This window comes from Lolium perenne, chromosome 2 (genome assembly GCF_019359855.2).
Source record: "Lolium perenne isolate Kyuss_39 chromosome 2, Kyuss_2.0, whole genome shotgun sequence".
Classification (NCBI taxonomy): Eukaryota; Viridiplantae; Streptophyta; class Magnoliopsida; order Poales; family Poaceae; genus Lolium; species Lolium perenne.
In genome coordinates, this window is record NC_067245.2 from 290,170,247 (window position 1) to 290,187,342 (window position 17,096).

Below are 17,096 nucleotides of genomic sequence, written 5' to 3' on the forward strand. Positions count from 1 at the left end.
CACAACTTTCGAGGTCTCCATTTTAGAGATGGACGTGTCCTTCTTATGCGCAAAGCTCTGGCATTGAACAGATTTACAAACTCAGAGTTGTCTTTTGCTTGTAAAAAGATTCTAACATCATACTACTATCCAGCCACTTCTGGCCTCTGATGTTGTGTTCTATGTGGATGCACATTAAGTGGTTTCTTCCTTTTGAGTCTGAACGTTTTGAACCTTCCCAGGAACATCACCAAGATGATGATGAGCCTTCCTTCATCAGACCACCTGCCGACAAAACCATACGAAGCATCTCTGCATGTGGCGTCAGGCTTCAATAACTTGTTGCAGCTGTACCCGAGGGAGTAGCCAACATTGCCGTAGGCGCTGCAAAAGAAAAAAATGTGCATTAGTTGTTTGGAAGCAACCTACGTGATGTTCTTGATTGCAATTTCCTATTTCTGCGGCTAACATAGTTCAACCTTTTCTTATGCTGCTAGTTATTATTTAGCAATACCTTACTTCTAGTATGGAAGAAAAATTGGTTAAAGATGTCAACTTGCCTGATCACTTCAAATATTACGCTGAACATGCTGAAATTGAGTGGATCGGTGGACATTGACTTCCTTTCAGTTATACATGCCAAAATTGTGAATATTGCCAAACAAGCAGGCTTGGTAATGACAAACTTCCCCCATGTTGCTCGGTTATTTGGATTTTCCTCTTTATCTGTCAAGGTTTGACTATCACCACGGGAAGAGAGGAATGAAGTACCAGACGGAAGGTACCTGCAAGTAAATGATCTGTTAAAATCATAAGGAAAATACTGATGTAGCACGCTGGTAATTGTCTTCTTGTTCTAAATAGTTAGACCTTTAAATCTCCTTTTCTGTGAACACAATTGTAGCAGCGCTGTTAAAATTTGTTGTCATTTATGCATTATTGATTTCCCGTAATCTCTTACTGTGGAGTGGAACCATTATTCTGTCTTTGCTATCTCAGCCTAGAAGAGTTCTATAGTGTTTTGGTTGCAGTTTAGGTGTGTCATCTGTTTTGAATGCACTTTTGCTGATTTTGGTCTAGGTAGCATGAGACATGTTCTGTGTTCTAAGACTGGCATTTTTGCAAGCTGAGATAACTAGTTTTGGTCTACTTTGGCAACAATTGCTATTGTCAACTTCAGATATAACTAACTGCAATCTGTGATAACTAGCTTGGAACTATATATGTCGTTTTGGTTACTAAAGATGCACTCTATTTATTCTCTGCCACTTTTATGTTCAAACAAGCATATTTTTGTCTGCCATCTATAAGAGCTAATCTCAGTATGCTGCTGAACATCATTAAATTCACCTTTAAGGCTTGAATAAGTGTTGAGGAGATACTTACATGACAGTTGCAAATATCACCAAAATTGGCGGAGAAAGGCCCGAGATGTCAATGACAGTTTCACCGGCATGTCTTGAACTAGCACCCTGGAACACCGAGGCTACCAGTTTGTGGAACCATTTCATTCCCTCGAAGGCCTTTGAATCTGACTCAAAATAGCAAAGACACAGTGCTTGCAACAGAATTAGCAAAACTCCAGTCAGAACCAAGTAGACAGAATTCTTATGTGTTCGCAAATGACTGTATCCAATCTCCTTTGGGTGCCGAAGGATGTAAGTATATTCTTCTATTTTGCTGACCTTTCCCAAGGCCCATATGCTTAACCTCAACAGTGGTGCAAACAGAGTGTTGCCTACTAGAATCTGTGGGGTAACTAGAAGCAGAAAAGTGGGTTTATTTCTGAAAATCGCCATGTTATGATTTACCGGAGTGAAGCCGCAGTTTGCAAACGAAGATATTGCTGTGAAGACCGAGAAGGTCCACATCTTGATATCTTTACTCTTCAGTAGATGTCTTGCATCGGAGTCAATCCACAGGTAGATGACAATGATTACAAATCCGCACAAAATTGCTGCTATGAAGTAGCCTGTCACTACATGAGCTAAACTATTGCGGGCGTTCTGATTCATCCACTCTACCTGACTGTGTGGCATGGTTGCCTCTGACATGATGCCTTCGATATTATTCTGACTGCTATTAAAAACATCGGAGGATTCAATGTCCCTGCTTATGAAAGCCAATCTTCTCTGGAGGGCATCATCAGTGTTGGCCCTAGCATTTTTGAAGTGCAGCCCTAGCATTGAAGTGAACACTTCTCCTCCTAATATCATCAGTATGATCAAAACCCAGAGCTGCTGGTCGGAGAAGTCCTCCATCTCAACTGTTGCCATGCTTGACACTGTCACTGTGGACACGGAGGTGAACATCAGATCCAAGTTCCTTGGAATTGGCTTATTCAGGGACTTGAGATTCTTCAGGGCAAGAAAGCCAGCAAAGGATATCGACATGAAGTAAATAAGCTGGACTATCAAAGGATTGCTTTTGAACACCAGAAACTGGTAAGAGCGTCTGAACAATTTTGCTGTACACTTGGAGAGAAAACCTACCCTTCTGGACACAAACTCATGGAAATGCTTCACTTTCTCCTTACTAGTTCTAAGCACTTCAAAATTGGATATTGAGAGCTTCATGGCTATGTGTTGTGGCAGATTCTGCAAGGTAACTACGACTGAACTGAATTGATGCATTGAGGTTTGTAGGCTTTTGAGTTCCGACTTACAAGTGCTGGAGTTGGCAACTGGAAGCGGTTTTCATGGTGTGTTGTGGGTTGAGTATTCTCCCCTGCAAGCACTGCCCAGGTTGATCAAGTTCTGGATCTCAATATGAAGGGTGGAGTAAGACAAGTGTGTCCACATGTATAATCATGATGCTGATGGTGTCGACAAGGGCCCAGTCTCGAATATAATTGATTCATGGACCAGCATGTGCTTCTATTATTATAGCAAATAGCCAACGACTTATGAGCTGACTGAAAGGATTTTTCGGCAATTATTATCCTTCATTTAATATTTTCTGCATCTGAAGATATCCTTGATTTGATTTAGCACTTTATCTTCACAAGTAAAACCGTATATGCCAATAATTCGCACTTCAGATTTGAACCTGCAAAGCAATTGTTGCATTATTCTGGTTTATCCTAAAATCTACCTTAACTTTAGGAGTACTCACTACTGTGATGCTGAAATTGCCTACCATTTAAATTTACTGCTGCAAAATGGTATGTGCTGTACATCCTATGGGATACTCCATCCAAGAGACACGTCGGTAGAGATTGAAATAGTTGCCGATTGTGAAGTTGCGTTGCAACATTTGCATTCTCCTTATAGTATTTTCAATCATCACAGCATCCTGAATTAATTGTTCTGCTTCATCCATTTCCCTGAAAGCTCCACACAAGACACGGCTGCACTGATTGAAGATATGACTGGTTGTGAGAGCTTGTGTTGCCAAATTTTCATTCTCTTGATTAAATTCTCAATTATTAGTGGGGGTTGGGATTTCTGGGCTGATGTTTATCGATATTTTTACATAACTCTTGTTTATGTATCAGATCCCACTAGACTGGATATGTATCTTCATTACTGTAGAATAATGCATCCCCTGTTGTGGGAGTAAATGTGCAAGCATGCACACAAGTGTGTGGTGCAATTTTTCTTTTCATTCTTTTATTCCATTTTCTGTTCATGTGGCACAATCTAGTTGCACGTGTGTGCTACTTTTTATGTCAAAGAAAAGTGTGTGGCTAGTGAAGTTTGCGGTAAGATAGCAAATTAGCAATATAATGCTTTTCCATAAAGCAGTACTTGTGGCCTCAGGTACTTCCGGGCATATAATATGAACCCAGCTCCTCTTGGTTGGAGTCTTTCTTTACACGCTTACGCGTATATTTGTGAGTCCAGATGCGTGGCAGCCAACTTTTTTTTGGCGCCACCTAGTTGCCAGAAATTACTAGTAGCCCATCTCCGCGTATCAAGAGAATCAGGCGTGCCTTCATATTCTTATGATCAACTTTCATTCACCTAATCATAAATTGGCAGCACATGTTGGTGGCTGTGTACAAGGATGACAAGTTTTTCGATAAAGGGAATATATTAATATCAAGAGGATACCTATTACACCTAGTCTCTGCAACAACGCACCACCCTAATGGCACTACGGATGCACACAATAAAAAAAGAAAAAAAACTGAGAAACAAAAGTCCCGCTACAGTATCTCAGGCCTAACAACAACAATACATCCACCGCCAAGACAACACCTGAATTACAGACTCTCCAAAAAACGACGCCTCCAAGAAAGGAACAGTGCTCAAACACCGTCGTCGCCCGATCAAAGATCTTAGGTTTTCACCCTGAAGATAGTCCCCGCTCTCAAAACAATGCCTCCCCAAGGCCATTGCCAGGCACAACTAGTTAAGGCCAGACCTTGGGTTTTCACCCTGAAAGGTAGGACTCTGCACTTCACCCGTGTTGTCGCCCCCACTTTCATACCGCTGGTGTGAAGCCCGGAACACCAAGCGAGTCTCTCAACAGCGTGGAGACTTGAACCTCCCTTAGCTAGTCCTCCACTCCGGCCTTCATGAAATTCTCTTCTTCCGACTTTCATCATGGATCCATAGTCACTTGATGTCAACACAGAAAAAGAGCTTCGTGCCGCTCCCTACAGAACCAATTGGTCGGAATAAAAGCATGGGTGCGCACGACCGAATACCTTCGATCCAGAAAACTCCAGGCAAAGCACTGTTACATTCGCCGGCGGAGCCTTCCGGAACTCAACCCACCGGCCAGATTACGAGTCCAGGCCTCCGGTAGGTCCTCCTCTTCACGCAAGAGAGGCCCTAGGACCGCCGCCTTTATACAGGTCGGACCCCCACGTCGGCGACCATCCCGGGCTGGCCAATCCAACCCTCCACCGGCGACACCATCGCCGGCTTCCATGCTCCTCCATCTCGCCGCCGGATCGCGGTGATAGATCAAAAGATCCACCACCACCAACCACAGGCCGACCCTCTCCAGCATAGAAGAGAGCCACCTCCTCCGTCGAACCCAAGGCTGTTGCCCCGGGCGCCCTCGTGACGTGGAAGAAGCCCGAGGTTGCATCCACGCACCGACGAGAGGCGGGGGGAGGGCATGGCGCAGACCGAGGGCCTGGCCGCCGCCCACCACCAGCCCCTGCCGGTGTGCTGTGGATGGAAGCCTACGGGAGGGGAAGGGGGGACCGCATCGCAAGAGCCGCCGCCGCCCATAACCATCCGCGTCGGCCGCCGCCGCGTGCGCTGAGGAGGGGAGAGCCCGTCCGCCGTCCCCCACGTCGGCGAGGAAAGGCCCCCGCCGCCGCCACGCCCCGTGGGTCTTTGCCCCGGCGGCGGCGGCGGTTAGGGTTGGGGAGGGGTTCGGGAGAGGAGGGGGTTCGGGAAAGGAGGGGGTCACGTACACCACAAGGATGACAAGTAGAAGGTTCCCTTCTACATCTAAATGAGTACTGTTTGGGGTAACAGAAGAGAGGAGAAAGAGAGGAAATAGTATGTGTGCCTGCAACTGCAATGGTCACCAGGTGTTCATCTAACTAAGCTTCCATGCTTTGCCTCCTTTCATACTGAACTTCTTGAGCCTCCCGAAGAGCATGACAAGAATGAGGATAAACTTGCCAGAATCGCTCCACCTTCCAACTAAGCCGGTCCATCTATCTGTGCATAGCTTGTCCGGGTTGATCTTTCTGCTGCAACTGTATCCAATGGAGAATCCTACGTTCCCATAAGCACTGCAAAATTTGAATAAAACACGTCAGCTGGCTTCCTTTGAAGGAAATCACGAGATATGGAAAGGAACCATGAATTTGTCTGGTATGACCATATGATTGATAAATGTGTTTTCTCTTTTCAGGTTTTAATCCCTCGGAGTGACTTGCCTGACGACCTCAACAACAATGCTGAGCAAGTTAAAGTTGAGGGGATCTTCTTTGAGCTTTGTCCTCTCGGTGATGCAGATGGCGATGACAAAGATAGTCAGGTAAGATAGTTGTGACAAAACTGTGCCCTCGAGCAACCCGATCCCCTGGCTCTCCGCGGGATGATCCTTTATGCTGGAGCTCTCTTTAAATGGAAACCATGTTGTGTATGGAGGTAGGTACCTGGAAACAAGAACCTCTAGACTGTGAGACAACAATGAATGCAAGTCCATGCCAGACATCCACATGGACAAGTTCTGAATGCAACCACAACTGCTTACCAAAGACACAAGTAGCCACAGAAAAGTAGTTGCTTCGTAGCTTTGGATCACATGGACAACTGGCATGAATGGAAATTAGAGGACTATACGACTCGCTTATCTATTCCTGGTCTGGAAAATAATCAGTGCTGCTGACTGGGCATGTGAATGATTGCCACTAGACGGAACAATCGAGGTCTGCTTCAGCCAGAGGTGAAGCCATTTCTAGATGCTCTGGTTTAGTGGCTAGCATGAGCAGTTGAGCACATGGCAGATCCGATTGTTATCTTTCAGCGGTTGTTAACCGCGAGACGGGAGCTCATTTCTTTCGCAAAATTAAGAATGATGTGCCATTTGCTCGTGTCGTCCCAAGAATGATCGGTCCATCACTGTCACAGTGTGAACCTAGAAATCGAGTGTTGATCCAGTTTAACTACCTACACGGGGTAGACCTTGACATAACTCTGTTCAGTGGCGGCAGCGTGTGCCACGGAACCATCCTACTCTACAGAATTTTCTGGACCCCATATATCCCGCAAAACCATATGTTGCTTTCATTTTAGGGCGGCCATTTTGCAACGATTTAAGTTACTCGATTGCTGGTGGGATCTTCCTCAGATTCCTGCAAATAGCACGTGGCTGATGTGCGAAGGTACATTTCACCGCTAGCGATTTGCTGATGAGGAATCATTCACATGGCCAGTCAGCAGGGAAAAATAGTTCTTTCTCATCTCGTGGGAATCAAGTTCAATTACATCAGCACATAATCTCTTATTTTTTACATGCACTTAGCTTGTTGGAGGTGGGGAATTAAAGATGAGCGTGGGTGATACCTTAGGGCATCTCCAACGCGGCGACCCAAATGGACGCGTTGGGCTCTCCGTTTTGAGCTGTTTAGGTGACCGCGCGGATATGAGGACAGTGCCCCGCATCTGCGTGTCCGATTGGGTCGCACGCTGCGTCCAACGCGGCGGCCACCCATTTACCTATTTGGCATATTTTTTTTTGGGAAATAGGTCATTTGGCCGCACATACTTATAAATAATATCTAAAAACTATAGAATAATATCTAAAAATATAGAATAATATCAAATAATATTAAATAAAATGTAGCATGATCAAGAAACGAATGTGCCATAGTTTGAACAAATAAAAATTACAAATTGAGATTGTCAACTCAATTTGTGCGCTCTAGGATCTCCTTCTGCCTCTTTTCGAATCAAGCTCTCTTCCACCTTGTTCATGGTGGTCAAGTCGGCGTTCATGATCATGTTGTTCTCGGCTTGCCGTTTCAACTCAACTTCCTTCTCCTTTAACTCTACCTCTTTGGCCCTTGTTGTTGCTATGAGCTTCAATTCTTTCTCTTAGAGCTCAATTTCCCTAGCATTCGTTCTTCGCCTTCACCTCTTCAATCTCAAGCTTCCTCTTTTGGACATCGAAGTAGTTCTTCATGTCCTCTTCCTTCTCCCGGCGCCTCCCCTCACCCCTCTTGTCCGTGGACACCTCTTTCTCAGCATACATCTCCTTCAAGGTGCCGAACAATTTCATGGCCGAAGCATCACGCTTCATGTCGGCCTTGGTTGCCTTGTGGCCTCGTGGACAGCTTGCACGAGAAGCGGAGCTACCACAAGGCTGGCCACCATCAAGGTCAATGACCGTGGCATCTTTGGCGGTCTTGTTGCCAGTCAAGGTCGCCATGTACCCCTCGTACCCCTCCTGGAACTTGGGGTGCCCTCGAGTTCCTTCCAACAATGAGGAAAGCTAAAGGTCTTTCCTTCATTCACATTTTTGAAGAAATCCTTGCCACACCAAGTCCTTCACGCCGAGGCCGCTAACGGGAATCCGATTCACGTGAGCATACGCTGCATGAAACTTGTTGCATTCCGTTTGAATTGTTGCCTACCTATTTTGGAGGGAGCACTCGTTGCGGTCGCTGTCAAATGACTCCTATCCGTAGCGGCGATGTTCATGGAAGTAGTCATGGATTCGACGCCAGAATGCGGTCCCCTTCTGCTCGGCACCTGTCAATGGATCTTGCCCAATGGTCAACCATGTGTCGTTTTCCTGATGCGTGTAGTTGCTGGTTCTTTTGCTAACCCGGCGACCTCGACCTTGTGCAGCTGCGGCTTGTGTGAGCTCGTCACCGAACAACAGCTCCTGGTCGATGTTTATGGTGCCGGGATGGCCATTGGTGTCCTCCTCTATGTCAATGCAAGGTGGAGGGGGAGCCTGCTCGGTCGACGGATATGGCATGGTGGTCGGCATCATCGGCGGGTAAGACGGAGGAGCTGCATGGTGGAAGCTGCCTGCATAGATGGTGGCGCCCGCTCGCCCGACAAACGCCGAACAAGTTGCGGGCACCGGACATCGATGCTGCTCCCAGGTTCTTGGGGGCCTTGGAGTGCGCTGCCGGCGCACGGTTGAGGTTAATGGACGAAGGCGACGGCCCCGTCATGGACTCGCCCACATCCGGTGACCCATCCCGTGAAGGGTACACGTACCACCCCGACGGCGCCATCATATCCTACACGGCGGGCGTGTACCCAAACGGGGCAGTCGGCGGGGCTGTTGACCTTGGAGGAAGGGGTCGGGTCACGGACGAGGCAAAGCTTCCTGCCGAGGCCGTGCCGGCGCCCGGGACGATCATGTGCCGAGCGAGCGCGGCGTGGCCATAAAAGAGCATGTCATGCTCTTGCAAGGCTGTCGCCTTCGCCTTCGTTTGGAGTTGGAGGAGCTGCGCCGGTCGACCCGCTTCTTGCTCTCGATCGCCCTCTGCTCGCGGTGAGCTCGGGCTTCGCCTTCTTCGTCGCCGCCGCGGGCTGCGGGACCACAAGAGCGTCTAGGACAGGAGCCTCCTCCACGGCAGGAGCGACAACGGTCGTGAGCTGGGCCTCGTCTCCAACGGTGGCGGCGGCAGGAGCTTCATCGGCCATCTCTAGGTTTTGGGAGTGGAGTGAAGTGGGTGTGTTTTGGGAGGCAGACAGACAGGCCAGGGGAGGACAAGGGGAGGACGCGAGAGGGTAGCCCTCCGTGTCCGCGGCCACGCAAACGCGGGACATATTTGGACCGGCTTTGGATCATCCCGGACGCTGCGGCCATCCGTTTTAGGAATGGGTCCGCTCGTTGGGCTGGGCTTTTGTCCATTTCGATCCATCCGAACGCGCGGACACGGGATGGGTCGCTGCGTTGGAGATATCCTTACCAATGCATTTTCTACCCCACTCCATAATTTATTCTGAAATTCCTACACATCAACTTATTTGGGGAGGGTGAGAGTAGCCGTGAATCAAAGAAGTGGGCACAAATGGTCCAAACACTATCACAGAGAAACTTCTCTGTCACATGCTTCTGCCAACCTACTTTTGGAGTGATTCATGAGTCCAACTACTTTTTGGCCTGTAGCGCGTGGTGCCTGTCGGGTTTCTAAACAAGAAAATACCTTATTATGTTCAATAATTCAGCAGCATTTTGTAGTTTCTCCCCTAAGCGAGCCTCACAAATTGCAGGTAAAATACATCGATGCCAGTTGTCAATACTTAATAAGCCAAACAAAATGTCCGTATGATCAGAAGAGACACCTACGGTCCTCACCAGCTAATTTAATTAAAACTGTCTAGGTGGTCAATGTACTTGTACTAGTATAAAATTGTAAATTGCACATTTGCCATATACGTATGCAGTATATTCAGCTCTGGTCAATGTACTTGTACTAGTATAAAATTGTAAATTGTACATTTGCCATATATGTATGCAGTATATTCAGCTCTCGTCAATGTATTTGTACTAGTATAAAATGTGGCACTTGAGAGTAACTGAACGAGTTGTGCTTCACTAATTACATTTTGGCAAATATTGTCAAAGATATGCAGCTAATGTATGTGGCAAGACTGACAGACTCGTATTCTTGATTCCATTTTTTCTTTGGTCAAGATGAATCTCTTTTATCCGAAAAGGAGAACCTCTTAGGCGATCGATGCACACAGAAATGGATGGTCAAGATGAATAAAGTTCAAATTTGAATCATGAAGGGATATGAACCTTTTGATTAATTAATTAGTTATATGCACCTAGAGATAGCATTGCACTCTCGTAAGCACCGAGAGCTATTTGGAGTAGAATGAGAAAGAGACAGATGACTCACATCATAAGCACGAAGAGAACGAGGATGGCCGGCGCGAGGGTGGAGAGGTCGACGGTGGACTCGCCGGTGTGCCGGGCGTTCACCGCCAGGAACAGCGCGTTGGACAATTTCTCCCACGGGCTCATCCCCGGCAGTGCACCGCCCCACTCCATGCCGCACATCATCGCCATCTGCACGGCGATGAGCCCGGCCACCGTGGCCACCAGCATCACGCACCGTCGCACCGGGAGCAGGTGGTCGTACCCCGTCAGCTCCGCGCCGTTCTCACTGGCCGTCACGACCAGCTCCGGACGCCGCGTCGCTGCAGCTGCCGCGTGCACGCACGCGGCCAGCAGCGGCGCAAACAGCGTGTTCCCAACGAGCACCAGCGGCACGAGCAGCAACTGCAGTCCGGTGTCCCGAGGGAATGAGATCATGTTCTCATTGTTCGGCATGAAGCCGCAGTTCGAGAATGTCGAGACCGTTGTGAATAGGGCAAAGGTCCACACGTTCAGGGCCTTGCCCTGAAGCGTCCGTCTCGGGCCCGGCGACGAGTAGACGTAGGCTGCAATGGCGGCTGTGCCGAGCCCGTGCACCGTAAGGAAGATGGCGAGGACGATGAAGAACAGAGAGCGCACAGCGTTGAGCCGCAGCCGCTTCGCATCCACCGGGCTGACGCTGCTCGTCGACGTCTTGTCAATGTCGACGGCATCGGCGACCGGTCGCATCTCAAGCTCATCGTGGCTCTCGACCCGCCCAGAATTTTCTGTTGCTTGTTTCCTCAGCGTGGACCACTTGGACGCGAGGCCCATTAGCGACACGAACACCTCGCCACCGACGAACATGAGCAGAGTCAGGACGAGCAGCTGGCCGTTGGTGAACACCTCCATCTCGACCACGGCCATGCTCGACACCGTTGCGGCCGAGACGGAGGTGAAGAACAGGTCGATGCCGCTGGGCCGGCTCCCGTCGCCGCCAGGTGCGCGGAACTTGAGATCCCCGAGGAGTATGTACCCGCACCAGGAGATGGCGAGGAAGTAGGCGACGTGGACGAGCAGCGAGCCGAGCCGCGGCGGCCAGACCTGCCGCGTCCGCGCCATCCGCTCCGTGACGTCGTGGTGCGCGTGGTACTTGGAGAGCGAGCGGAGGAGGGATAATGCCTTATCGAGCGCCGCCGCAGTGCGCCGGCGCACGTCGTGAAAGAGTTCGCCGAGCTTATGAGCTCCGTCCATGCGGTTTGCACTATTTTTGGACATGAGAGCTATATTTGGGATTTACGTACGCGCCTTCACGAACGTGCATGCACGGGCGGCGTACGTGTGTTTGGCCGGTGGAGACGTCCGTCAGTCCGTGGTCAGCTAATATATACTAGCTGAGAGCTCAGCCCAGGACAGTAGGACGCGGTGTTGTTTACGCATTTTAGCGAGTTGTAAGTGCAACACGCAGAAGTTGAACCGAGGTACCTCGCCGCCGCGCGCCGCCGTCGGGAGAGACTGGAGACAGTTGCCAACCTCTAGGGATTTGAGTTGGCGGCCAATTCTCGACACTTTTTTTTAACTGTTTTGTTAATTCTAAGTCGTCTCTAACTCTTTAGCTACTTACATTTACCTTGCGATTCCTACTGATCTGACAACTGCTTGTGGGTTTTAACTCAGAAAAAATGTTGCAAAATATATACATACATTTGGGACATAGTTTAATTTGATAGCTATACAAACGAGAAAGCTACAAAAAAGAAGATAATTTATAGCTTTTTTTGGTTGTGTCCCGATGACTCTGATGTACCTTTGAAGGACAAAATGGATAGACTAGGGGAAAAATTGACGTTGCGCTGCACGGCAAAGGGTCTGGACGTTGCCGTGGAGCCCCCTTTGCCGTGCGGCCAGACATGATGCACGGCAAAGGCGCCTTTGCCGTGCGATTCTTTCTTTGCCGTGCGCCACCATTCATTTTATTTTTTTCTTTCTATTTTATTTCATCTAATACTTATATTTATTTTTTTAATTAGTTTTACTTTTTGATGACTATTTATTACTGTTACTTAAGACAATATGCAATACAAAATTACTCTCCATGTTCATCCCCCACATATATGAGGGTTTCGGAGCAATCGCCCAAATGTGAGGAAGGCCACGCCGGGGAGCTAATTTTGCACCATTACACCTTCCACCACACTTTCACACATATCATATGTCCACATTCAAGATTTGGTGGGATTCCGGTGCTCCGGCGGTCGTTCTCCCCCTCCTCCCCCCAAAACAGCGGTATGTGTGCCCCGGCGGGTCTACCCCCTAGATTTCTCCGCGCGAGGGTGCACCAATGTACTTTTTCATTCTTTTAGGTTTGTTTAGGACATATACACATGGAGAACCAAGATTGGGACTGATAAGGGGTTGCCCGATCTTCTCAGTAAGCGACGGGTGTTGATGAACACGTGATGGTAGCAGCGGATGAAGTCGATGATGATGAGGAGGATAACTTGTATGACGCGACGAAGTCTCTCGATTGATTCCTGATACCAATGCAACAGCTCTCAACCCTGCAAGATATTCGCAACTCCACACACTTGCGCACGTAGCCGCCGACCACGAAGCGGTAGATTGCAATCTTCTAATCCCCAATGGAACAGCAGATCACACAAACTTTCAGTAGCATAAAACTCCAGATCGCAACGAATTGGAGAGTAGTATTCAATAGTTTTGCGTAGCAAACAACTAAGAACTAGGGTTTATCTTAAACGTGGTCTAAAGCAGCTAGGGGGTCGTCCAAGGCACTTATATAGGCATCCGGGACGAGTTCTGATCGAAAGATACAAGTAAAACCGACCCAGAAATAGATCTGATCGAGACAGACTCGGACTGGTCCGGTCTGGAATCCGGTCAACCGGGCCAGGGACCGGGCTGGCCGGTCTGGGGTCCGGTCAACCGGGCGCCAACCGGAAATGTCGCAAAAACTTCGTCCGGTTTGGCCCCGGTACGATGCATCCGGTTGCCGCCCGGTCAACCGGGCCAGGGACCGGGCGCGCCGGTCTGGAGGCCGGTCTAACCGGGCGCTGGACCGGCCTGGACGCCGACTTCTCCTCTCGCGCATGCCTCCCGCTCCTCCCTCGCGCGTCCATGAGATATCTTCATGTCCAGCTCCATGTCCAGCTTCACGTCCATCTTGACGTCCGTCTTCATGTCCAGCTGCTCCTCTACTCCTCGTGCGATGCTCGTCTCCTCTTGATACCTGATGATACATAAGTAATAGGACTTATGCAGTATAAAGTTCTCATCAATCAAAGTATCGTTTAGAAACAAGTTCACCTGTTGTTTAAGTAGCTTCGCACGAGCCCTTGTAATTGGTCCAATCCGAACTTCATTGGACTTGAGCTTCACAGCAGGTTCATCTTCATCTATCAATGACGGAGGTAGTGGTGTAGTAGGGATGTCCTCATCATCTCCCCCCCCTTCAAAAGGCGTCGACCTCGAAGCTCCAAGGTCTTCTCCGTCATATGGTGTCAAATCAGCAACATTGAAAGAATTACTGACACCAAACTCATCACCTTAAAGATCTATCGAGTATGCATTATCATTGATCTTGGCAAGCACTTTGTAAGGACCAGCACCACGAGGCTTCAACTTAGACTTCCGCAGCTTCGGGAACCTATCCTTGCGAAAATGTACCCAGACCATATCACCAGGCTTGAACAACATCTCTTTGCGCTTCTTGTTCATCCTTGCAGCATTGCTCTTGCCTTTCTTCTCTATCAGCTCTTTAGTCTTCACATGGATTTTTCGCACAAAATCTGCCCTCTTGGATGCCTCCATATTAACTCTCTCATGTATGGGCAAAGGCAACAAGTCAAGTGGAGTAATGGGTTTGAAGCCATACACCACCTCAAAAGGACACAGCTCCGTGGTAGAGTGTACCGCCCTGTTGTAAGCAAACTCCACATGCGGCAAACACTCTTCCCACTCCTTCAGGTTCTTCTTGATCATGGATCTCAACAGTTGTGACAAGGTTCGATTCACCACCTCAGTTTGACCATCAGTTTGGGGATGACAAGTAGTACTGAACAGTAGCTTTGTCCCCAGCTTTCCCCAAAGTGTCTTCCAGAATTAGCTCATGAACTTCACATCACGATCAGAAACAATAGTCTTCGGGACTCCATGTAGTCGAACAATCTCCCTGAAAAACAGGTTAGCAATATGCGACGCATCGTCGCTTTTGTGGCAGGCAATAAAGTGTGACATTTTAGAAAATCTGTCCACTACCACAAATATAGAATCATGGCCTCTTTTAGTACGCGGCAAACCCAACACAATATCCGTACTAATATCTTCCCAAGGTGTAGTAGGTGCCGGTCACGGAGTATACAAACCGTGAGGCTTCAGCTTGGACTTGGACTTGTTGCAAGTAATGCACCTCTTCACATACCTGTCCACGTCCCGCCTCATCTTTGGCCAATAAAAGTGGTCAGCGAGCATGAGTAGCGTCTTCTCACGCCCAAAGTGACCCATCAAACTTCCAGCATGTGATTCCTGCAATAAGAGCAAACACACAGATGATTCTGGAACACATAGTTTGTTAGCTCTAAACAAGAACCCATCGTGTATGTGATATTTTTCCCATGCTTTACCAATAACACATAAGCGGTATGGTTCAGCAAAATCATGATCAATCGCATATAAATCACATAACACCTCTAATCCAGGAATTTTAACATCAAGATGGGTTAATAGCATAGTCTTCCTAGATAAAGCATCAGCAACAATATTATCTTTTCCCTTCTTAAGCTTAATAATGTATGAAAAAGACTCAATGAACTCAACCCACTTAGCAAGACGCCTATGCAAAGTAGATTGGGCTTTCAGATATTTCAAAGCTTCATGATCAGAATGTATGATAAATTCTTTTGGCCACAAATAATGTTGCCAAACCTCAAGAACTCTAATTAAAGCATACAATTCTTTATCATAAATAGGATAGTTCAACTTAGCACCAGAAAGTTTCTCAGAAAAATATGCAATTGAGCGACCCTCTTGCATCAACACACCACCAATTCCAATACCACTAGCATCACATTCAATCTCAAATTGCTTATTGAAATCAGGAAGTGCAAGCAACGGTGCAGAAGTTAACAATCGTTTCAGTTCATCAAAAGCATGATCTTGGGCAACGCCCCACTCAAATGCAACACCCTTTTTAGTCAATTCATTCAAAGGTGCAGCAATAGTAGAAAAATTGGGCACAAAACAGCGATAAAACCCAGCTAGACCATGAAAACTTCTAACTTGACTCACATTCATGGGAGTAGGTCAATTTTGAATAGCTTCAATTTTAGACACATCTACTTCTACTCCAAGCTTAGAGACAACATAACCCAGAAATATGACCTTATCTTTGCAAAATGTGCACTTCTCAATATTACCATAGAGTTTACTATCACGCAACACTTGCAAAACATTTCGAATATGTATAATATGATCATCTTCATTGCGGCTGTAGATTAATATGTCATCAAAATACACAACCACAAACTTGCCAATAAAATCACGCAAAACATGGTTCATCAGTCTCATGAAAGTGCTAGGTGCGTTAGTCAAACCAAAAGGCATTACTAACCACTCATATAAACCAAATTTTGTTTTAAAGGCGGTTTTCCACTCATCCCCTTCTTTCATCATAATTTGATGATAACCACTACGCAAATCAATTTTAGTAAAAACAGCAGCACCACTCAATTCATCTAGCATATCATCTAAACGGGGAATAGGATGATGATATCGAATAGTAATGTTGTTTATCGCTCTACAATCTACGCACATACGCCATGTACCATCTTTCTTAGGAACAAGAATAACAGGAACAGCACAAGGACTAAGGCTTATGCGGATATAACCTTTGTCGAGTAGCGCTTGTACTTACTTCTGTATCTCCTTCGTTTCTTCGGGATTCGTCCTATATGGCGCCCTATTGGGCAGCGAGGCGCCGGGGATCAAGTCGATTTGATGCTCAATACCATGCAATGGTGGTAGTCCCGCGGGTACCTCCTCCGGAAACACGTCATGGAATTCCTGCAAAACATTAGAAACACCAAGAGGAAGAGGGGTCATGTCGTTAGAAACCAAAACCGTACCCCTGTACATGAGCACAAGAGGCATGGCTGTAGGATCCTCACTAAATTCTCTCATGTCTTGTTTGGTGGCTAATGAGACTAAGGAATTCACTCTCTCACTTTTCGTTATATCACTCACGGCATTACAATTCTCTCGCCTATCTATGGATGCATCCTCCAAGTTTACTTCAATCTTCTGACGAGACTCATTGAAAATTTGCTGTGGTGACATAGGTTGTAAGTTAATTTTCTTGCCCTTGAACTCCAAGTGATATGTATTGGCGCGGCCATTGTGTTGCACAGAACGGTCAAAGAGCCATGGCCGGCCCAACAGTAGGTGACAAACCGTCATAGGAACCACATCAAAGTCAATGGAATCCTTATACGGTCCAATCTCAAAATCAACACGCACCATGTGGCTCACCTTCATCTCACCATTACTGCTCAACGACTGAATATAATATGGATGCGGGTGCGGTAGATACTTCAGTTTCAGCTTGGCACATAACTCTTTGCTTGCTAGATTGCGACAACTCCCGCCATCAATTATGACTTTGCAAGCCTTGTCAGGACCAACTAGTGCCTTCGTTTGGAACAAATTATAGCGTTGTGTAGATGCACTTGGCTGCACATTAAGAACACGCTGCGAGACAACAATAGTTTGAGCTTCAGAAGGATAAGCATCAAAACCATCACTATCATAATCATCCTCATCTGGAGCATTGGGATCAACATCATCTCCAGTTT

The 17,096-nt window shown here is 47.4% G+C and overlaps 2 protein-coding genes across 3 annotated transcripts; both read right to left on the reverse strand.

Annotated features, from left to right (window-relative positions):
- Positions 1-20: 20 nt before the first annotated feature.
- LOC127336293 (cation transporter HKT1;1) lies at positions 21-2,848 on the reverse strand. 2 transcript variants are annotated; one of them, XM_071826732.1, is made up of 4 exons: positions 2,472-2,610; positions 1,366-2,269; positions 540-764; positions 21-363 (listed from the first exon to the last, which is right to left on the reverse strand). In XM_071826732.1, exons 2-4 carry the CDS (start codon positions 2,253-2,255, stop codon positions 126-128), a joined length of 1,353 nt encoding a protein of 450 aa, XP_071682833.1. In that variant the 5' UTR covers positions 2,256-2,269; positions 2,472-2,610; the 3' UTR covers positions 21-125. The 2 variants fall into 2 exon arrangements, with proteins under 2 accessions (XP_071682833.1, XP_051219050.1); XM_051363090.2 differs by having other exon boundaries at positions 1,366-2,848.
- A 1,147-nt stretch (positions 2,849-3,995) lies between these two features.
- LOC127336294 (probable cation transporter HKT1;4) lies at positions 3,996-11,578 on the reverse strand. Its single transcript, XM_051363092.2, has 3 exons — positions 10,271-11,578; positions 5,831-6,052; positions 3,996-5,683 (listed from the first exon to the last, which is right to left on the reverse strand). Exons 1-3 carry the CDS (start codon positions 11,503-11,505, stop codon positions 5,485-5,487), a joined length of 1,656 nt encoding a protein of 551 aa, XP_051219052.1. The 5' UTR covers positions 11,506-11,578; the 3' UTR covers positions 3,996-5,484.
- Positions 11,579-17,096: the final 5,518 nt, after the last annotated feature.

What these genes read in the sequence shown, in the direction of transcription:
- LOC127336294 (XM_051363092.2), bottom strand. Translation starts at nt 11,505, where the DNA reads ATGTCCAAAAATAGTGCAAACCGCATGGACGGAGCTCATAAGCTCGGC. An exon ending in GTTCTCTTCGTGCTTATGAT is followed by an intron (nt 6,053 to 10,270) that starts GTGAGTCATCTG and finishes TCTTGTTTCCAG; the next exon opens with GTACCTACCTCCATACACAA. An exon ending in ATTGTTGTTGAGGTCGTCAG is followed by an intron (nt 5,684 to 5,830) that starts GCAAGTCACTCC and finishes CAAATTTTGCAG; the next exon opens with TGCTTATGGGAACGTAGGAT.
- LOC127336293 (XM_051363090.2), bottom strand. Translation starts at nt 2,612, where the DNA reads ATGCATCAATTCAGTTCAGTCGTAGTTACCTTGCAGAATCTGCCACAA. An exon ending in GTGATATTTGCAACTGTCAT is followed by an intron (nt 765 to 1,365) that starts GTAAGTATCTCC and finishes ATTTACTTGCAG; the next exon opens with GTACCTTCCGTCTGGTACTT. An exon ending in GTAATATTTGAAGTGATCAG is followed by an intron (nt 364 to 539) that starts GCAAGTTGACAT and finishes TTTCTTTTGCAG; the next exon opens with CGCCTACGGCAATGTTGGCT.